At 32.0% G+C, this 24,856-nt stretch overlaps 1 protein-coding gene across 2 annotated transcripts in view; it reads left to right on the top strand.

Annotated features, from left to right (window-relative positions):
• LOC113521586 (membralin) overlaps nt 1–24,856 on the top strand; it is a 114,334-nt gene that overhangs the window by 65,525 nt on the left and 23,953 nt on the right. For both annotated transcript variants that reach the window (XM_026907160.3, XM_026907161.3), the window contains exon 9: nt 1,145–1,277. In XM_026907160.3, coding sequence (XP_026762961.1) covers nt 1,145–1,277 — 133 coding nt within the window. The remainder of the gene's footprint in view (nt 1–1,144; nt 1,278–24,856) is intronic.

Below are 24,856 nucleotides of genomic sequence, written 5' to 3' on the forward strand. Positions count from 1 at the left end.
AAGAAAATAAAACACAATTTAAACAAAATCCTATAAAAAATCAAGTCAGCCTGGAAATGGTATAGAAAGAGACTCGTGTTATAAATATACTAGTGCTTACCTGTGTCTTCGTCGTATGTTTTTAATAAATACTCTAATTCAAAATAATCCTGACAAACATGTTTCTTAAAATCAAAGTCCTTAATCAATACGTAATACTGTATCTCAATATTCTCTAGTGAGACCTATCTAATCTCTATACTCGATGAGATAATTGTACACCGGTACAGTCGACCTTATAAATCCCTAGTCTAGTAGCAGGTTGTATCGCCAGAATGAATCGGTCGTACCCGGGCCCGTTGCATGTCGGGCGGTTAATAAGCTTTTGCCGGGTTCAGATTTCGGTCGTTAGCGAGTAATTGTCGACACCTAATTAGTCCCGACACCCGACGACTCGTCTCCGGTGTCTCACACATGACCCGCGATATTTAATGCGGCGCGACACTGCTGCCCTGACGCCATGCGCCACTTGCATTGCGTTAGTGTGCTATGTGGGAATTTGCATATGAATTTATTCATGTACATTGGAACTGGATATTGAGGTTTTAGATTTAATGATACGAGTATGCCATATATTTCCCGTACAAAGGAAACCTTATAGTGCGACATCGTCCGTCCATATGTAATAAAGCATATATCAGCAGCTACTAATGTTATCTATGTAAAATTTGGAATAGTTTTAGATTTATAAGAATTTATAAATAGATTTTGAAATATTTTTTTCTTTTTTTTTTGATTTACCCAAATTACAAAACAAAAATTTGAAACATATTTTTATTTACTTTGTATGAAACGACCCACACATATTTGATGCTCGAAATTTTAGAATAGTCCTACTAGTCTGAGTAGTTTTTATTTCTTATGACAATCCAAGCGATTTTAGTAGAGTTCACTGTTTGTTTTTAATAAAATGTATATGGGAACAATCAGAAAGCATTTCCTTTCAGAAAAAAAAGGATTTTCCAAATTGGTTCATAAATAACGGAGCTTTGGAGACAAGCAACTAGCATAGAAAAATACTACTGAATTAAGAATATCCTTTTTTGTAGTTGGTTGAAAGGAAATTTATTACCTGTATTAATTAATGCTTTGAAATTGGTCACAGGTATGGAGGCTATAATGTCGGAGTTCTTCAATGATACAACGACCGCCTTCTATATCATACTGATCGTGTGGATTGCAGACCAGTACGACGCGATTTGCTGCCATACCGCCATCGCTAAACGACACTGGCTAAGGTATGTCATTTTGGTATATATACGAGCTGTTTTCCTAAGCAAGTGGCATACGAACCTGTCGTTAGAATTGTTCTTGTAAGCGAGCCCATGAAATATAATGAGATGACAGTATCCGGTGCCTTGTTCTTTCTTATGCTAGTGCTAACTGAAACTATTTTATCGATAAATAACGTATTTGACCGTAAGTTCATTTGCCACTTGTCTAGAAGCTGAATGTACCGAATCAATTTTCATATATACATATACTATTTTACCTATAAAACATTCATAATGTAACAAAATTATCGCTTGTTACGTATTTTCTCGAATATACAACTTATTTGCAGTTAAAATTATAGTTACAAATGTGGTAACATTTCGAAATTGAACATTGCGTCCCAATTAGTGGCTGTTAGTTTATTGAAAAGTACTCGGCTGTCAACCGAAATTAATTTGCTTATTGAAAGCATGCGCCCACGTCAATAGTCATTTGGATAGGCCGGCAGGACAGCGTTAACTGTAACCTGGAGTGATCTCATAGTTGTAATTAACAATACAGTTAACGAGATTAACATACATATATAACAATTTGGCTGCATATTAGCTGTATTTGTGCTTTTGTAAGTAATTTTTGATAAATAATAGTTGATAAATAATGTGTTTAGTAGATAAAAAGAGAAGTACATAAATTTAATTGATTTTAATTTCTATCGTTTGATTTGTGAAGGGTTCATGAGAAATATACAACTAAAAAAAAATGTTTTTTCTGTTAGTTGAAATAATAAGTACACTATTACTTACGTACGGTATACATAGGATGATAATTGAAAACCCCCAAGATTATCAAATTTGTTATCAATATTTTTATTGTGTTGTTCTGTCAGAGAACTATCGTTATAATATTTAGAATAAAATGGAATGTAGTGGAGTATAATATTACATTAATATATTTAGATCTTCTTTGTTTAACTATTGCAACATACACAATAATACAGCAGGTAAGTTAAAACTAATAATAATAATATAAAATAATAATAATAATAAAGGAAATAAATAATAATATAAAATAATAGGAGGAAATATGTTTTTTTGTTTGTGATGGATAAGCTAGAAATATACTTAACGGATAAGAACGGTAGAAAACTACATTATTAGCGAGTAACATGGGGTATATTTTATTTAAAAAAGCTCCGCAAAGCGGATGCATATCGTAATACTTAAAAAAAAAAAGATTAAGACTTCTATTAATAAATTTTGTCTTCTAATGATCTAACATCCTTCTGGTATCAAAGAAGTGTCACTCTGTAAAGTTAGGGTTGATAGTTGTTACAGTCAAATCAACATTCTTCAAACAGGTTACTGTAATTTAGCATTTCCGTGATCGGGTAAAAAGGTCACAGCAATAACCTTAACAAGGTGATAATAATTACTTTTATGCATACGTTGCGGTAAAATGTGGACCGTACTTGCGGCCCTCTATTGACATTTGTGGCGACACTGAATGAACCATGCATTCGACAAATTATACGTGTAGCTGTTTACTTATATCTTCTATTGATATTTGTTCGGAGCTCATTATTTTATGTGCCATTCGCTGTGTTTGTTTACAAATGTCGACGTTATATTTCTGTTTCGTTGCGTTTTTTGTTTAGATACCTACCTCATACCCTTCTAAATGAAGCGTGATATATATTTTTATTTATGCTGTGATTTAGTATTTGTAAGTATAAACTAATTTTATATATCATACCCATATATAGTAGAATATCTTAAATCGCATTCTATGTGTTTATACATATATATCAAGATATTATCCATCTACATGGCAAACATTTAAATCCATTTAAGTATGATTAAAAATTATCGAACATATTTACTGTAGGGATGGCATATGACTAAAATTACAGGGTATGGTGACATATCACCGAAACCATCGAGAATGGCAACGCATGAAGAACACCATCGACGTTACAGTGAATTATCTAATGTCCTAGTGCTGGTTATGTCTATAGGCGGCAATTTATAGTTTCATCATGTAGGTAGTAAATTTTTCCTAATTTTGTTATTTAAAGTTACATAAAACATCTTTATATACTTTCATATTTGCAATATATATTAATTAGGTAGATTTAGATAATAGGTAATGTAAATAATGAAATTGTAGTATTTTGCTTTGATAAAACAAATTATAATATGTTTATTACAAATCGTATCGCAGTTCTCTTTTTCGTTGTTCCAGACAGATTCTTATAGTATACTTATCCATCGGAAACTAAATTTCACAAGAAACTTATAACCATTCGCACACGCTGAGTGAACTTTGTTTTTACGCGCAACTCCGTGAATCGTGAGCCTCCTTAATCAAAAGGCGTCCAGGCACGAAGCAATTTGGCTGGTCGTCCGTACGGGCAATAAGGAGTGAGCGCTATTAAAACAAGCGCAAATAAAGCAAATTGAAAACGGTACCGCTTTCCCCCTCTGTCCCCTCGATGGGGGGGTTAGTGCTGCCCTGCCCCCGCGATCCTCAAGTACCCCGCAAAAACAACGCTGTTGTCTGGAGAGACCTTTGCGACATCTTAGCTACAGAGTTTTTACAAAGTTTATATAATTACATATGTATCGAAATAGAATATATAGAGCCTATCGAATTGTGATACGTTATTTATGTATTGTCTGAAAAAACGATCAATGTTAAAAAAAATATACTTGTGTATTTTTGTTTATCTTTAGAACTAAAGTAGTGTTTATAGCTCTGGAATGTATAAAGTTTTTTTTTTTCTGCAATAATATATTAAAAAGCATGTTATAAAGTTTCCTATTATTGGTTTAAGTTTACAGTGCGTTGACGTGCACTTACCCCTTTGTGTTCGCAATAAAATTAGCATCGTGCAATAAAATATTAAATATATTTACGTGTTTCCGGGATACCAGCGCTATTAATAAAATATAAAATATTTTATAAGATCTAAGTAAATAAAACTACCAGCTGATAATTATAGTTATTTCCAATATTAAAAATATTTATTTTCTAAAAACTCTTTGATATGAAACTAGTTTAGTTTTTAATTAAATGTCAAAAACTTAGATATTTTAGATACTTTGATATCATTGATTTTCTTTCAGATTTCATGATTTAAAATTTTTGGTCTAGCTATAAGGCTTCATATGTTGAATATAAATTATATAAAGCTTTTCTTCTCCCAAGGTGTCTACTGCTTTTATTTTATCCATGGTATATAAAAACAGTAATCAAAGGGCTCTCTTTTTTATATACCATTTTATTTAATACAAATCAGTACTGAGATATAGAAATTCTAATGGCAACATACACTTTGAGAATGTGTTAATAAGCGTAAAGGCCGTGTTTGCGGAGGGTCGCCGGTGGAGGTCACGATCTGTTGGTGCAGTCATGTGGTGGAACGATGGGTCGGCGTGCGGTCGTGTAAAATCGGCGACCCCGTGACGAGCGGCTCCCCGCATAAATCTCCGCGACCGCCAATTAAGGTCCGCCCCGACAGTTTGTCTACGACGCTGCCCTGATTGCTTTCCGCCATGTATTCCTGCCAAGCTCTGATCCATGGACCTAGATATTGTAGGACATTGTTCTTACGGAGTATTCCTACATCGTACATTTTGTTCTTTGTGTGTGTTAACATGCGATTCCATATGCTTTAATGTTGCCTCAAATATAATTTACTATTCGGCAGGTCAGATATTTTTTTCTAAAAACAGATAATTGGGCTATATAAATAAACATTAAAAAAACTAACGAAATCGGAGTGATGTGTTTGGCAACGAACAACATTAATATTTCCTTTATATTTAAATATATGGCCTTAGTAAAATTAAGTGTTATAAGTAATAAAGTGCTGTAGGCATGTCATCATCAATGTCATAAATACAAACAATAAATATAATTTACAGATCATCGAGTCATATTCCTACTGTACTTGTTCGTATGAATGAGTACTTAAAATTTTTATTGATAATGTTATAAATAATCTTAGAAAAAGTAACATGTATTATATGCGTCTTGTTGAATTCATACAAATTATCATTTAGTACGAGTACATACAATATTTAATACTATAACGAGTATGCAAATAGGGTGCAAATAACGCATATTTTAATTTTTTTTTTCTCTAATGATATTAAATTGACAGAATAACTGTCAGATATCGCAGAAACATTAATCATTACGTAGAAATTTGAGACAAGATTTTACGGTTAGATAAATAAGTAAATGAATAAATAGATGTTTTTTTTATACACAAATGGAACATATTTTATTAGATAAATATGCCCTATGTATATGACTAGCGATTGTGGTGCTATTTATTATAAAACTTTGAATGAACCTCCCATAAAAAAATCTAAATGATAATGACATTCTTACGAAGTAAGCGGGCAAATAAGCAGACGTTAACAGCGAATTTGTGTTATACTGTTTATTAAATATTCTTACAGGCAAATCAATGAGATTCAACTAGTAGTCTATAAAACTGTGATACGTCGTGTTGCTCCCATGTAGGTATTTATAAATTGTGGCACGCGAGTTGACGCGGCGTCGTTAGAGCCACGTTCTCGTGTGTCATTTTAAGGATGTGCCAAATTGAAGGCTCCGCCGGGCGTCATCGCGAGGGGAGCCTGATTTATGCCTCAGGCCCCTGCTGCTTCGATTAGAGGTTTATTCACTCGGCCGAGGTCAGTTTTCTTATGCTCGCCTTATTACCTATATTACGGCACTACGACTAGAAATAGCTGGAAACGAATTTTCCTTAGGTAGTTATTACTTTATAGTATATATACACAATACTTTCATTGATAATTATTTTAAATATTAACTGTGCCAGCTTGGACATCTGTTTTCATTGCCAAGGACTAGGATAGCTATCACTTCACTCGGTATAGTTATAAATGATTCTCCTCCAAGACGTAGCAGTACTTGCTTTGTTATATTTAGCATTTCGGTCTGAATGTTAAGTATCCAACATTCACAGTGGTGCGCCGCACCGCGATGATACGTGGCATAACGGTTCACAAATATGTATCTATAAAGCGTGTTTTTTTTTTTAATGTATACGAATATCTTGCTTTACTTTGTCTATTAAGTGCGCAAATCAGTGCAATCTATACAATAAGAGGCATAACGTCTAAGTTCTTAGGTTAGGAATAACAGTGCATGAGTATTGAGCATAGTATACCTTGTTTCACATCACAAGTTTATACATAATGTAAGCTAAAGCTACGAACAAATACAAATTATGTAACGCTAGGTGCTAAACGAAAACTCGTCAACATGAGGGTGCCTGCCACGGCCGTAAACTCCTACGCTCGATCATCTCCTTATAGTTTTATGCGTGCCACACGCCAATGGACCACCGCTGAATTTGTCATTTATATTACTCTACGGTCATGTTTTTTTTTATTTATTTTCTTTTATTTATTCGGAAATTGATTCAGTATTAAAAAAAGGCATTTGAATTGACTATTTTCGATTCTCGAAAAACAACGCTTTAACAATTCTCAATACGATAATAGAAATACGTATATACATAGACAGTTTTTTTTTTTTTTTAAAGGCTGTGTGTACTTAATTTATATTTTTAAGTAACAAATTTCTGTGTTTACTGCAATATTGCGACTAGGCCGTGTTTGTGTCGCGACATCGGGCGTTGGATCGCGGCGGCATCCAACCAAGCGTGCAGAGAATGCGCGATGACGGCTGCTAGCAAACATTAATTACGCTTAACCGATCAACACATAAACCGGAAAGTCCACCGGATGCCCAATGTTTGACAGTTTATCGTCAATAGGCACTCGATAATTTTTCGTAAGATTTTACCAATGTTACAGTAAAGTATCTATGGAATTATACCCCACTAGCTTTTTGTCCACAATTTTGTAAGCGTGGATTATGGAAGAGTCATTAAACCAATAAACTAAAATACAATAAAAATACTATAAAACACAATAAAACACAATAAAACACATAAATTAAACCATTTCCAGTTGGTGTATCAAGATAAACACTAGATTTTAAGTCAGACCTTCAGAAATACATATAATTGTAAAAACTGTATCTATTCAATTTGGTGCAATAGGTTTTCTTGATGCCGGAGCAAACTTACAGATAGACAAAATTTCTAAAAAATATTGTTGTGATTTCTTATTAAGATCCCTCATATGGATCTTAATAAGAAGTAATTTTTTTCTTAAATATTTTCCATATACACATATTGTCTATTTACGATTTTATTATATGCGCGCTGTGAAACTACTGGTTCCATCAACGTTTGAGCCTCTCGACTATTATTATAAATATAAAAGTTTCTAAAGATGTTTAGATGTTTAAATATTTGTTACTCAAATATTTCTGACCGAACTTTTATGAATTAAATTTTATTTTTTGGTTAATTGATTAGATTTTTTATTTTATGCCGCAAAATTGCACATAATTCAGTAAAATATTTTTTATAATGTAGGATATATTCCAGATTATAGTCCACCTAATTCATGACGACAAAATCGCAGGATATAGCCAAGTGGTATTTTACTTAATTTTGTATATCAACACTAAATGAAACTGCTAACTTTCCATACTAGTTATAATTCTGAACTGATAATGCTCATCGTAGTCTGCTTTATATGACATGACGTGCAGTAAACAAGATGTCAAAGAGAAAACAGTAATTAGCGTTAAATACGTACATCTTAACCACATATTTCTCGCAATTTGTTCAAATAAATTTCTCCCTGCAAATTACTGTCCATGTCATGTCGCGTTTGGTTGGCGACGGTGGCGCCACCTCGGCGCCTCATCTGACGCCGACCGTGGCTCATTTGCATCCAGGCTTTGCCGTCAGAGGCATTAGAGCGAGTCAAAGTTCTGCAATAGAAATATGACCATTACATTTTACTTCATATGACGTAAGTAAAAAATTTAACGAATGAGTATTTATACAAAGAGCGTTATACGAAATAAGGAATCAAAGAACGCAAACAATAAAGGGTGAAATATGACAATCATGAGTTTTCGAAATCTTTACAACAGTATATTGTTATTTAATATATCCACAGATACAATATTTTTTTGAAATAATTTTGAATATATCAGTCGGTAATATAGCAATTTTATGTTATTTTTAGCACAGATATCAATAACAACTATCTACAAATATGTCACCTAGAAGTCAAATAATAGTATACAACATTATCTAGTAGAACAATTACATTAGGTAACTTAATCGTTTATCGGCCTAATGAAGTTAAGCGTATCTGTCGGCAGATCAGCGGGATACGCCCTCAATTAAAATCTCATTACGGCGGCTCCATAGAGCTCACCATTAGTGAGATATATCATAAATACATTGACTGTGACAACTAGGGAGGAATCGAGACATAGACTGTGTATTATTAACCAATTATTAACACCCTGGTGTGGGAACAATGAGTTAATCGGTATTTTTAGAAATTAAAAATATAAATGCAATAACTTATTATTTTGTGTCACAAAACTGTATCGATTTCAATATTGACAAAATAAACATGTGACTGGCATTTGAGTACAAAAAAAAATATCGATTAATATTTATATATAATATTTTAATAAAGAAATATCGAAATTTGTTTTCATGTTACACGATTTTACTTCATCTCTATTTATAGGCGAACTAAGAACGTCCTTCTTTCTTTATATATATTTACATAAAATAAAAAAAAAAATATAAATGTTATTACAATGTATGTGAAATTCGACGAAATGAATATTTATTTATACTTATTAACGTGATTCAATTATGATATCGTTCTTTTATTCCTGCCCTTTCTTTCTGCCTATTTTTTTTTTAAATCCGAATGTAATAATGAAAGTATGAATCTTATTAAATTGATTTGTGTCGAATAAACTTATATATATTGATATCTTTATTTGTATACACATCTTTTACAAATATGCATCTTGAATTTTGTTGTGTAAAAACGTGTAAGAACACAGCCGTCTTTCATTCGCAATAAGAGCCAGATGCATTATTCTCGGATTGCCATCTCGTATGATATGTAGATCTCGAGCTGCAGTACTCCGCAACTTTCTGCCATATTTCATATTGTATGTTATATGCTTATACGAAGGAACAGGCAGGACACTTCTGTTTTGTATAAACTCTAGGTAGCGTAATGACCAACATTATAAGAATACTTATTATTAATCCATTAAATCGTCAATGACCAGTATCACAATGTTTTCGTGTAATCTTTTTATGTCAAAAAGTATTTTTTCAGCATATGAAAGTATAAAACGTTTATACTCTGCCTCTCTTCTTTAAAATATCGCAGAGGTAAAAGACAAAACACTTCAACAACTAAAATAGGTTCATTAGACGTTTGACATTTTTATGGATAAGGGGTTGTGAGTTTAACCAGACGGCGACTACACGTGTTTTGTTTTCAATTCGTGTATTTTATCGAGTGCGGTGGCAGACTGTCTCGTGCTTCATTTGTATATCATTAGCATTGCGTAGGGCGTACGACTCGTCGCATTCGCCTGAGAGCGCGTTGACACGTTATTTTCATAATCGACTACATCGATGGGCGGCTAAATTCTAAAACAATGTTACCGCACGAACATGAACTCAACCGTCTAACGTTTTATGTATAAAGTCATACGTCCCTCCCCCTGTTTGTGCGACTTGTCGAATGTACATATTTTAATAACATGAGCTCGATGACTCTTTCGTAGTAGAGGGGAAGGAAACTGATGGATATTTTAGTTTTAGTCAATAAAGTTGTAAGTATAGGATGATGGTGTGGTAAAGTGTTCACTATGTTATAGACAAGTAAATTAACAAAATTCGTAGGCAACTGTGTATAACATTTGTTAAAGTAAGAGATTAATCTATCCTAAAATGAAACTTAATCGCACAGTTTATTAATACTACTATAAGTAACATTATAAGACTTATTAAAAAAAAAGAAATTGTAATAGTCAATTTGAATTTTTGGTACCCAAATTATATTGAAAAATATGTTTTAGAAACAACAAACAATAATCATGAAAAATTGTTTCTAAATATATAATAAAATATAAACAAATATTTGAATTCATTGCATCGAGTCGAAATAAAAGAAAAAATCAGTGGTCGTACACATTGAGTACGCAGTCGTGGCATTTCTTAACAAAAATATACGAATGGAATCCCTATATCGCGAGAAAAGTAAGAAATATGCTTTCTTAGTTTCATAAAATATGGTTGGGGTACAAAGGATGATCGGTCAAGCATTGTTTGGCCGGGCGCGGCTCGCCGCTCCTCTGTTTGTCGCCCCTGTTTGGACTCTTTCTTTATGGTGACGGGCCCTCCGCACACCGACTTATGGGTATACATAGTGTCCTTATAATCATAAGAAGGTAGGTCACAATGAGGGGTCATCTACACGGTTTGAAAATACTTGTTATTTTAGATCATGGCTATGAGTATACGTAGTTATATATGTAATACGAAAGTGTTTTATGAAAAAACAATTCAATATAGTCAAAGATACATCGTATTATTCAGTAATTTCACTGTCATACTCGTATCCCATTCGTCAAACCGAAACATAGCCATACTAATACAATTGGTTAGCGATAGTATATGATTTGCAGGTGTGCATATGTTATATAACCACTTTTAAGTCTTCATATTCCAATAAGTTGCATTGTGCATTTGCGTTGGAATTTAGTAAAGGGCAGAATTTGTGAGCTCTGGTTTAATTAAACAGAGGCGAATCTAAAAAAGTTGATCCTTTTTTGTATGTTGATTGGTGGTTTGTATAATTCTTTGCAAACCAAATTATGTAGATAAAAATATATATTTTTATCTAAATATATAAAAATACAAGGTCAGTTGTAACGCTCATACCAAGCGTAAGGGATTATACCTAATGTTTGCGGTGTGCGAATCCGAATGATTTCGTTATTCGAGTAATTACTAATTTTATAATTTGACTACTAAATTAGTAATGTACTGTAATGACCTAATTGCTAAGAATGAAAAAATAAAATGTCTTTTCCCTCTACCTACTATTTTCGGAATAGGTGATAGTATATAAAAGACTAAAAAACGTTCGTAGTAGTTGTTTATGTACATTCGTATTGACTCGTGCATGATCTCGTATACTCGTACATACAAAGAATTATTTTAGCGATTAGTAGAAGTAGTGTAGTGAATGAATAGCATTAGTAGTCAAATGAATAAAATTAGAAGTCGAATGATTTTCAGGTACATTTGCATAATTTTATTGAATTGTTTAGTAAAAAAATTAGTAATCGTATTAGTAAATTCGTGCATCAGTTACCTAGCATTCATGAAACTAAATAACATACCTTAAGAAGCGTAGTGAAAGTTTTCATATAAATTACGTGATCAAGTATACGATTTAGTGTAAAAGATTAAAAATTATTTTGAAATTTCGACTATGTTTCTTGGTGTAAATTGTTCAGTTTCATTAAGTTTAACATTAAGTCTAAGCCTGATATATCTGTTACGACTAACCCTATATAAACACTCTAATAGATAACATTTAAATGTTTATACTGCAATGAACCTCGTAAGTCGATTAGTGTATTACCAGCGCGAATCGTTTTAATTCTCAGAGGTGCACAATGCACTTAAATTAATTAGTTATTTATTAATGCAATAACAACAACCAGCCAAGTACGAGTTACAATTTCATATATATAGGTACATTTTCACATTGAAATAATTTGCATCCTTATTAGGGAGTGTTCTCCAGAGAAACCGAACATATTTTATTTTTAAAAAAGAAAAAAGTCGATAAACGCTATAAATTTAGAGAATTCTATACTAATACTGTAATGAACCTCCTAAATCAATTAGTATGTCACCATCGTGAATCGGTTTAATTCTTAGAGAAACACACAGCACTTAATTAGTTATTTATTAATTCAATAACAACATTTAGCAAAGTGTGAGTTAGAATTGTATATATAGGTTGAAATTGAAATAGCATACTTTTAAGGGAGTATTCTAACAATGCAATCGAAAAATTGATAAATAAATATGGCTTGTAAAACGTCAAAACATATATTCCCCTATATGTAATTAGAATCTTGTAAATAATAATGTAAATAAGGCTGACTTATTCCTTATTATTTAAGATCGAAATTTAAAATACCACACACAAACCCGAGAGGTTTAAATGGTACTAAAAATTCTTATTTTATGTTTTTGCATACTACTAAGACATAATACTAAGACATACAAACATCACCCCAGAGTTTGTCTGCAGAGACTAACGTTGCCCAGAAATAAGATGGTAGGGGATTTATTGATATTATGAATCTACATAGTAAACAAATCACAACTCTCAGACAATATTTCTTCAATAAATATGAATAATATAAATCGTTAGCTTGGGTACCTCTGTCCCATTCGTGTTTCAACCGTAAAGCAGTTGTGTTTGCATGACTCTATGTCGGTTTGAAGGGTGGGATATGGCGTGAATTTACAGGGTACAGAGGAATGATACCTGAGTCCTCAGGAATGGCAACGCATGGGTGGTATCATGGGCGAAACAGTGTACTCTGTTATGTCCATGGTACTGCTCATGTCTATAGGCTAAGGTTACCACTTTACATCAGGTGGGCCGTCAGCTTGTTTACCATTCTAAGTTGTATAAGAAAAATGGACATGGAAAAGTGGACTGGAAAGTCTTAACATGTAAGGCATCGACAAGACTTGTGCCAAACTTGTGTCGACAAAGAGGCGACGCACACAACTGAGTCGAAGAGAATTCTTACCAGAGAATGAAGGTTCGTTATGGCAATTCAGGATCAAGTAATAGAGACTAAAAACTATCAGAAACACATTATAAAACCCCTTACATCCGATACATGTCAAAAATGCAATACCTGCTCGGAAACGATTTAACATGTTACAGGAGCAAGGCAATAGTGCAAACTGAATTTAAACAGACATGACCAGGTATTTAATATAATACACCAAAATGTCGCCTAACGAAATAATATCATCGTCTCAATCGAACCATATTATAAACTGATGCTTGAGAGTAAAATAGAAAATTCCATAACTAAACTTTACTTCGACTGAGTTATCGTCACAAATAGAACAATCCACTACAATATTCCAGATATTACATTAATAAACATAATAAAACTGCGATCTTGATACATATAGCAGTATCTAATACATCTATTCGTAATATCTGTATCTAACACACACAACTTATAAAATACTATAGCGGAAAAAATATCTAAATACTGATCTCCAATACAAAATAACTCGACCTGACATTTACAAAAAGTAATAGTAGATCCGATCGTACTCTCCACGACAGATGTGATACCAAATACAACTGCATCAATCAATAAACACCCTAAATGTCCCACCCAATATTTACCATCAATTACAGAAAGTCGTAATTTTAAATACATGCCGAATTGTTAGGAAGTGTTTGCATATTGAACTAGAAGTTCCTGGTGCATCTAAATCAAATCAAATCATATTTATTCGCTTGCTACATGGTACAAAAAGAGGTTACATATACAGGTACATAACATGCAGCACCCCGCAGACGTATACAAATGTTAAATTGTATTTAGTCCCTACATTATATTACAATTATAAAGTCCAAACATTTTCCAAAATACAATATTCTTTATGTGAAATTATCATATAAAATTATGATTTATATTTTAAGTAATTTTTAATACATTACATCTTTTGTTACACACATTGTTTTGTCATTTAAATATTCAATAACTGTATAATAGCATTTTTCTAAGAAAAAGTGAAATAACTTTGATTTAAATCTCTCTATCGGAAGATCTTTTATTTCTGAAGGTAACTTATTGTAGACCCGTATTGCCATTGGATAACAGCTGTCACTATATAATCTATAGTACACAACATACCATTACAAATTAATTAGGTTTATACAAAAAGAATAGCACTGAGTTATGCACTTGGCTTAGGCCTATGTATAATTGTAAACCCGGTTTAAAGCGGAAATAAAATAAATATAAAATAATAGTAATAGTAAGTTCAATAATGAGATTTCACTCGTATAAAGTGAAATTTAACTTCATTGAAAGGAAAATATAATAAGGCAATATTAAAAATATATTTTCACAAAAGATGTACGTTTTATAAAAGGTACATTAGAACAGCGAACATGGATTCATATATTATTTCTCTTAAGTAGCTTATATTGATATTTAATACTATCGCATTATGGTGCCAGCGATGATAGTTCAGTCGAAGAATGTTTCAATGTGTTTCGAGCATAAAAAGATTTGCTATCTTTTTTTGCTTGAAACCAAACATTAATTTTATCAATTCATGTAATTAAATAATCTAATTAATAATCAATGTAATTAATAATAATAATTAATTAATAATCTAATTATTTTCACTTGTTTCGTGCTTCTGATGGCAGGAAAACTGTAGTCCTATATGTATGTAGACGTAAGCAAAATTTCTGTAAATACGTAAGGAAAACCTGATACTTAAGACCAGAGGGTGCCACTCCCACAGGTTTAGTAACTTCCTAAAAATATATAAACACGTTTGCTTTGTGTACACCACGTTTATCTATCATGCTACGGTATCAGACATCAGTGTACAATATAGTTTTCAGGGAGAGGATACTTTTTTAACTCGTCATGTTAGTAGTTAGTTATGATTTTTCTTTTCTTGATAACACTTTTGAACGTATATTGTCAATATATCATATTAGTTCACTAGAATCTCGATCTTTTTTTAATATATGAACGAAATAAATTCTAAGGAAAATTGTCAAACGATTACATTCGTCATATGCCTCATATTGTGTGTTACTAAAAACGTATACCTGTTTACCCACGGTATTAAAGGAAATCTTTTACACGTGTAAATAATTGTGATACAAATTGTAAAATGTATTGTGCTCCTGCATGTAGGCAAGAACAATGGTGAAAACGTTTCATAGATTTCAAAAGGCGAGGCTGAAATATTGTAAAATAAAAATTTTGTATCCTTTACAACAAGCAATTATGTCCGCCGTTCCTAGGTGCCCGAACCTATATATAGCTTTAGGTACTTAATAATTGTTAGAACTAAAGAATATTTTCGAATTTTTGTTTCTGGTATATTATTTAAATATTTAATTCAGTTACACATAAAAAGTTATAATGAATCTCTATAATCGACACTTTGGTTACTGTTTATATTTATATCATTTCATCAATTAGGTCCTCTACTAATTTATATAATTTTTAGTATCATAATACTTTATTAGGAATTAAACTGCAATAAAAGAAAACGCACTCAGAAAACCATATACACGTTGGTAGAAAATACAAGCGGATGTAGATTTAATCTTAAAGTTGTCTAGTAGAAATCAAAATAAACGTCACACGCGTCTGGATTTTACAGTATTGTATTTTGTGCATTCATTGTTTTGAGAGCTCGAGTGCAATTTTTCGCAGTATTTGCGGGCACGGCCGGAGCTCCATTCGCTATGATTTCATTATTTGCTTTCAATCAGCATTGTGAGCCGGTAACACCGCCGGCCGATGCCCCCGCCGACCCATCCTACACCGCTCAGGCCCATCCAAAGTGAATTTTGTTTGGTTTCATTTTCGGATGCTATTTGTTGTTGAGTTATGAAGATCTCTACTACAATCGCCTCGAAATTTATGCGCGGAATGATTTTTATTATTTTTTTAATTCACAGGGACACGAATTTTCCTTTTAAAACTCTGGTAGCGGAATAAAATGGGTACTGGAGAAAAATGGAACGATAAATTTTCTATTGAAAAATATTAAATCCCGTGAATAATTTCGTTCCCATATATCGTCGTTTTACGCAAGCCCATAGGAGTTGAGGCAATAATATCAAGGTATCAATGTGCAGTGATGTGTGAAGGGATTTTTACTAATATTGAGATTTGCCAGACATAATATCTGTCTAATATATCAAATGCCCGTCGCTTTTGTAGTGAACTACTGAATACTTGTGACTTTACTTGCGAACCAAGTCCTGTCCTTTATGAATCATATCATATTTACTATGTTAGTACATTGTATATTTTTTGTACATCGAGGGTGGTAATCGTCTGATTGTTAGCGACCACCGCAGCGTCTTAACTGCTCAACTCAACACATACGTAGGCTACTCTTTATCATTTAATCAATATATCCCCATCTTGCAGACGAAGTCATTGATAAAAACTAGTAAGTCATCTTTATTAATATATCTGTATTTTCTTTCGATAAATAAGGTATTATTGTATCATGTCGTCCCTAATACAGAAAAACATTGTTGGCGTCGGATGTTCGCGCCAATAGAGCAAGTATGATACTTCCGCAGGCTCCCAATTACGACAGGTGTCAACTGGCTCGAACAGCCGTTCTTCTTCAAGTATCACAAATACGAGTATGTACGTCTCACAGAGCAGTTTTCAACTAAATTATTTCAAAACTCACTAGAAAACAGTTTTGTGCTAAGCAGCTTGTGGCTGCCTAAGTGTTTTTTTTATATATATCTGCCCTTTTCATATTTATGGCCTACGCAAATTTTCTGGGACTTTTGTCCACGAACAAAATTTTCCTTTATATTTTCCTACCATACCTTCATATTTGACTATCCTCAGCATACATTTTAATTCGGTTATACTAAAACGTCTAAAATTGCACTCAAATTACGATACAATCGTGTTGTGCAATTTCACGAGTTACACAATTTTTTACGGATTACAAAATGTCCATCATTTATATAGGCATTCTACGGTTGCCGCGGTACTGCAATGGCGTCGGATACGGTTAAAAAACGCTTTGTGTATTTGTATCCTAAAACTGCCTTAATGTAATTAAAATTAAAACCTTTATTATTCCATATTTGTTATTTTTATATGGTGAGGCTCGCAATTAGACTAGATTCAAACTAGAAAATCGACAATATTAACGCAGAAACAAAGTTTGAATGTTATATTACCATATAGAAACGTAAAGGAAATGTAACCGACATTCTAGTATGACTCTTGCCTTAAGATCACTAGGTCTTAAGGCTAATGGTCATGAGACAATCTACCAGCGTAGCTCATAAAATCTTTCTACACCAGAGTAACTATGAATTATTGAAAAAAAAATCATATAATATTTTGGTTCATTAAAATTACTATAACTACGTTTGTGATACAAGCATTATTGTTATGAACCACTTTACAATGCACAATTCCAATATATCTATTGATTTTTTTTTATGAATACATTAAATCGTTTATATAATATACAACTATAACTTAATTATTGTTTATAAATAAATTTATAACTAAGTAATGCTCAGTTATAAACATAATAAATATAATAAATTTCCTATCCTTGATATGAATTAGAAGCGTACTTTAAAATTAAATGATCATATTGGATTTTTGTAAGGCGCAATGCTTCAGCTGCTGTACTGAGTGAAACGATCGCAACAACAAAAATAACTTTTTTTAACTGAATTTAGTATGGTAGCTTGTATTTCAGGGGCATACGTCTATATGTCAATAATTTAAAATATTTAACTAATATTTATTGATATTGATTTATTTTTTGTTGCAATATTGATGAATACTGTTAAAATAAAAATACGAGAACATTTAGAAATAAGTTAGTATTTTTTCTTTCGACGGAGGAAAAAATGGCTTTTGACTTAGAAATGTAACGTTTTTATAGCAATGACTTTCCCAACTGAAAAGGTGTGAATCCGTACAAAACGCAATTGGAAAGAATCCATGCAAAGTTCGTGTTTTTTCGTCAACATTTATTTCGTCTTTTATAGACGTGAAACGAATTCTCAGTACTTTGAATTTATTTTCAATTTACTTATGTTTTCAGAGGCAACATAATTTGTTTTGTATATTTAATTAGGTACGTAATTATACTTTTTTATATTTTTAATAGGTTTTATTTTATATTTATTATTATTGTAATTCGTGAATGACAAAATTTCGTAATAAAGGTTTTTACATGTTATAAAAAATTTACACCTATTCGTGATTTATCAGACACAAAACTTTTTGTGGCTCCCTGTCCCGAATAAGAAATACCAATTTATTACGACTCTGTTATTTGTTCATTTCATAGAACCTTATATATAGATTCGTAAAAATAGCTTGAGGCTTAATGTTCTGAAGACAAAGTATTCGTATGTATATTTTTTTTTTTTTATGCTTATATTATCAGAATGTGAAAATTTTGCTAAAATCCTGTAATTGTTTTGTCAGAGACTACGTTTTACTACTTATCTCTTGTTTTGCATGGATATGGCTGTGAAAGCTTTGAAAAAGAATTGATAGTATTACATATCTTAATTACTTAATATTTTATGTAGTACTGTATAAAGGTTATTATAGATTGTTTACATTCCAAACAATATCAAGCAACGCATAAAATTTGCTATAAACGAAACCTCAATATGCATGAAATCTGGGTTCGGTAACCGACCGAACCGAGCGGGTCCATTAACGCGACATACGACAATTGTTGCCGTTTAAGCTTCGGAAGTCGATCACGATATTGAGATTATCGTTTAGTGTTATGCCTGGCGACAAGGAAAAGCTCTCTGGCTGTTGGGCCAGCGCCCCCTGCCAGCGCCCGCGGTGAGTAGAGTGCCCACTTTTGTGAGAACACTCTTGATGCACTATAGTGTGTGTGAGTATGTGCACCTTTACGTCTTTCTTATATCTGCTCTAAATTAGATAGCCTTTATATAACGAACCCATAAAAATAATATATGCTCATAAATAGACAAAATGTTTCGCTTTAAGGCAAAATTTAAATCCAAAAATTGGAATTTTTGACTTATTTTGAATACAATCTTATGTAACATTATTTAAGGTCATTAATGTAGCAACCTTAGGTAGCAACTATAATATAATTCTTTTGATTACACTGGTTCAATCAAGCCACCTGGAGTGTTTATGGATTCCTTTAAAGGTAGGTAAACATCAAAGAGCTCCATTTGTTCCTAGGCTGAAATACTTAATTTAGCTTCCTCTACATTCATATTAAATCATGTTCACGAATGCCTATGGTATTTTGTTTCATAATAGGTATCATTAATTGTATAGGTACTTGATGCGATCTTGTTTTAATTAAAAATTAAATATAGCTTTTCCTATATTTTCTTTCTAGTTACTATAATATCGTGTCTGACACACGTCTGCAACATCGCGGCAACTTTAAATTCATCTTAGTGGTTTCTTTTGAACTTCTCCGTTGATGCAGGGTTGTCTGCTTTAGTTTCGGTGTACAAACAATAACAGTTGTGGAGGCCTCAGGCATTCCGTTACTCGGTGTTTGTGTTCACTATTTAGGAGCCTTCCTTTCTGCACACCCCAATAGTTTCCGGTGATAACCTCTTCCGGAACGGACCAGAACTATTGATCGACCTCGGTGTATCAATAGACATATGAGTAGTATACACTGTTACTAGATCTGTTAAAGGCATTTCATGCTAGCTTTTATGGTTTGATAGATAAATGCACCATGTTGGATGCATTTAGTGGATTGAATCTCAGGTGCATTTACAAATATATACTTTGATTATTAAAGTACAAGTAAAAAATATGTCAATAGTTTTTGTACGTTTCGTTAACAAAGTCAGGCTCAAAAATAAATATGGTTTAAGAGTGCGAATTAAAAATGAATTTATTTATAAACAGCAACTTCGATCCCGATAAAATTAATAAAAGACTAACAAGGGAATTAATATTATTGATTGCAATAGGAATTATTACGGACAGTTAAGAAATGGCCGACGATAACGTATTGTGTATACTAAAAATAGAGAAGAATTGAGAACTTCCTTTTTGAAATAGTTTAATATTATAATACGTTAATAAATATATACTCACAACTATAATCTCTTATGGGATAGTCAGTTGCGTTTTTTGCTGTCTTAACGTAACTTATCATACCGGCGTTTCGTTGAGCATATTTGAATCCAAGGCGAGTCTAACACCGACTCTTGAATTTAATTTGATTACATTATTTTCTTAAATCAAACGTTCGTTGGAACTTTAAATAAACACAATTTTAGTATAAGTCTGATTCGATCTCACGACCTTTGGAACCAACGACAACTTTTTTGTTTTATAAAAGTTATCATTTTCTTGCCCTCTTAACTGCAATTTGAGGTCGGCTTAGGTATTGTTTTGAATATGTACACACTTGCCTTATGCCTACACGTTCTGTGTACCTACGATTATTATGTACAATATCTACCAATATATCCAATTGATTTGTGATACATGTCAATAGAGATCACGTGAATGGATCAGGGCGGTGGTGACATGGTGCGTCACCACGACATCCAACAGCGCGCCCTGACGGCGCCGACCCCCGCCGGCGATCATTGCTAGCCATTATCCCTCCCGTATTAAGCCACTTAGCTCAATCATGATTAATGTTTTACCTAAAGGACTACACGGCGCTATTTATTGTAGAACAACGCCGATTTTTGCGTTCCGTTTAAAATGACGTACATATCTTTTAATTAATGACACCTAACCATAAATGTAATAGTTTTTTGATATGCGAACCTCATCAGTTCTTATGATGCTCAAAAATAAATATTCTCTTCGTTGGCATATTTGAAAATACTTTTAGCAAAGTCAAAAATTACTATTCAGATAAGATTGGAATTCTATTTAAAGGATAATTAATTAAAATTGTTTCGTCAAATGTATTGTTGAGTTAGTAAGTCAGTAGCATTCTAAAGACCGTTTCCGATTGAAGTCTATGGGGTATGTTTATTATTAGCAGTTGTTATAATAAGAGGCTTACATGGAGAATATTTGTTATTTTGCGGAGTTATTGTAGGTTTTCGCGTTACGTCGACGCAAAATTGGTCTGTGTTTTTTCGAAATGCTACTCTACCCACGGCAAACAGAAAAGTTATTTACTCGGTGCCGTAATTAGGCATTCACGACGAGTCGTTTCGCGCTGCGGGCGTCTACGCGGCTTTGTCGCCTAGACCGGTTGTCTGCAGCTTCGCCTTATTACCGTATTGGTAGACATATGTCTCTTATACTCATTGACAAGCAAGACCAATTCGGTAACTTTAAAAGAAATGTTAATGATTTATTGCAATCTTTAACCAACCTTAAACGATTCTATTTTCTTTCAAGAGCATGCGAATGTTTTCGATTTCTTTCAAAATCATATAAAATATAAAACTAACAGCCGAGCGCATCATAATACGTAACATAATTCTGACAGTTAACTAACTGTTAATTTAAGCCATAACTGACAAACCTACCTATTTTTGTGTGTATCATCGAAGAGTTTGTGTAGCAAAAATAAATAATATGCAAACGAATCATTTCCTCAGTTTACTGAATGAAATACAGTTTTCTACGGCAACACTGACAATATCTCTACGAAAATTATAACCATATAACCCAAAGTATCAAACGGTTTGCCTCAAAATTTTGGCTTGCATTGCCAAAACTAATGATGATACTTAAAATAATGAACTACTTGAATATAGTATTCATGATTGTCTATAAAAAAGTCGGCGAAGCTATATATCTAATTATTCAGTACAGTTACGAGTAAGTCAAAATAATGGTCTTTTGTTCATTATTTTTCAATCAAAATACTGGTGGAATTGAAAGATATTTGTTAATACATATAGAACTAAATAGTTTAATAATCAAGCTTGATTATGTACATGTAAACTCCTTTTTAAATTATTTGAATTGGACCTTTCGTTTAGAAGTTAACGAAGGAAATAAAAATGCTAAAGCTAAATAAAAATGCCGCGATATGAGTGAACAGCGTTATGCTTAATATTGTTGTTATCTTCTATCTATTATGTCTATTTTATTTTAATTTTGTTATGATTATTCTTTGTCTTGTTATTTATTGTATTTAGTTGTATTATCAAATATTTCATATTTATTTGTAATCAAGTAATGGTAATAGTATTTGAATGTTTAATGTTAATATAATTGCTAGCTAATTGCTGTTCTTAAATTGTTGCATGCCCGATAGGGTTTAACTGTTGATACTGATGTCAAATCCAAAGCAATGGTTACTGCTATATGTATGTACACAGTTAGCAATAAAATTCTATTCCATTTTATAATGTAAATTACTAATATAAAATAATACTCGCGCGAAGCCGATGCGGGTCGCTAGTAATAAAAAAAAATAGCTATGAATTAATATGAAAATATTATTAACATGGATAAATTATTAATTATAAAGTTCCCATTTTCATGCTAAGTTAATGCAGCGTAACAATTTCTTAAATTTTCATGAATAGTCATGTTCTATATACATTTTTTTTTGTATTATAGATTTAAATCAAATAATTTTAGCAAAGTTTTAATTTATTCTAAATATGGCACGTAAACCTTCACCATTTTTAGGACTTCTCTTCTTAAATTTGGCTTCTTGCGGCGTCTCGTTGTATATGCCACTTTTGCAGATCATTTATCACTTGAACTCGACAAAAATAATAAAAATAAAGTTACTGTTCATCGTCTCTTTTATGTCTATAAAAGACAGCAAATACTTTCTATGAGTTCGAGGATTGACATATTTTTCTGGTATGCGAGTATATTAAAATATTTAGTGCAGTGTGTATGTAAAATGGCGTATAAATTATACAAATAAATAGTTTGTCCTTAAATTTGGACGACATTCTTTTGATATTGTAAATGTTAAAGTTTCTAAGGATGGTTGAGGGATGAACAATCGCTTTCTTGTAAAAACTACTAAGTGGTTTTGAAATAAATTTGGATAGAGTTTATCCTAACCTAGCATATATGATACTTTATATACTTGATTTGTATAAATATGAATATCATATGCTATCGAGCACAATTTTCTGACATTCACTTTTTTATTATATTAAACATAATTTAATTTCAATTGAATGTATATATTGTGTAAAATCGAATGAGAATTTATTTGTAATCATAAACTTCCTATGAGGCATATTAAAATTCAAAACTTACATGTAAGAATAGCTTTGCATGCAATCAAGCATGTAAATGTTAGTCGAGAGTAGGACCCGGCGGCTTCCAGTGTCGTATCATCTTGCTGCTAATTAAAAGGATTATGCCAGACTGCGCCAGATAACAACATCTCTTTCCGATAGCGAGCTGGCACCGGAACTTTCTAATTGTGTCTGTTAAATAAAGCCGGCATTTAGTGGAGAGTAAACTATGAGTATCGCTTACAGTGAGCATTGCTGCGATAATACTTTTGTACGCTTACATAGTTTATACAATATACATAGGTGTGTATGTAATTTTTACTTTATAAAGCGTTAAAAGTCTTGAAACTTTTATAGGGTTAACTGAATAAATTAAAAGGTTTTTAATATGTTAATATTATATAAAATATATAATTATAGAAATTTGAATTAGACACTTTGCGTCGGACAGATCTGAATTCTCAACATTGGAGGTAAGTCGAGGTAATAACAAATCACTAACCCATGACAACTCTTTATGAAATTAATACTTATATTTATATTATTTCAGATAATTCTTAAATTTAATTCGTTATTCGTCATAATATTGACAGACGCTATAATAAATATAACAATCTTTTCATTTACAAAATCCTATCGTATAAAAACAAAGGCTTCATTAACGAGATAAAAAGAATTGTTTATACTTATAGTATCTCCTATCAGTTCTGTTTTGTTTTCACTTCAGTTCACTAATTGGCTTAATTATCAGAAACAAAAAGGAAATAATTATATTTAGTATATACTATTTTTTTATTAACTGTAAACATTTTTGCAAGGTATCTACCTAATCTAAAAATAATCTGTTTATGAATTTCCAAAGTAAATATGTACATCAGGTGCTATAGAGAAAGTAACATTCTATTAGCGGTTATGGTTATTACTCCTGTTTCGGGTATATACATATAAGCTGTGTTACGTACGATTATAAGGTAGTGAATTGTTCAGGACTTTGGGACACGGGACAATTTAATTACTCATGTTACCTCTATGTTCATGGTGATAACGGTAGCGGTTTCCTTTTAACCACCTTCAGTTTTCCAATTGCAAAACGCTAACTTCATGTTCTACGAAAATTAATAAGATATAATAAAATATTTGATAACAGATGTAACTTTAAGTAGGTGCCCCAATTATTGCACTTTTTGCCTATGACAACCCAAATAAGCTTAATTGAATGTAGCTCCTATTTGAAGAATATGAAAAAATATAAAATATTACAGGTTTTATGTAAAAAGAGAGATGGAAACAAAATTTTAAAAAGAAATACGTGTGTGTTTGTTTTAAGAATGAATATATATCATCGTTATCCATTGTTACAGTTTGAAAAAATACTTTAGAATGTATACTTTAATATCTATAATCTAAATGTAGATTATTTGCTACTACATTTAAAATATGATGAAACGTAGGATATATAAGCTTCTAATACAATTTTTCACTCAATTTCATACATTAAATTTTAATCATATACTTTGATCAAAATCAATAAATCAATATTCTTACGAGTCGTAGTGAATATTTTTATATTTTACTGCAAGCACAGACGGATGTAGGAGACAAGT

Source organism: Galleria mellonella, unplaced genomic scaffold (assembly GCF_026898425.1).
Source record: "Galleria mellonella isolate WM207_F2 unplaced genomic scaffold, CSIRO_AGI_GalMel_v1 utg63, whole genome shotgun sequence".
Lineage (NCBI taxonomy): Eukaryota > Metazoa > Arthropoda > Insecta > Lepidoptera > Pyralidae > Galleria > Galleria mellonella.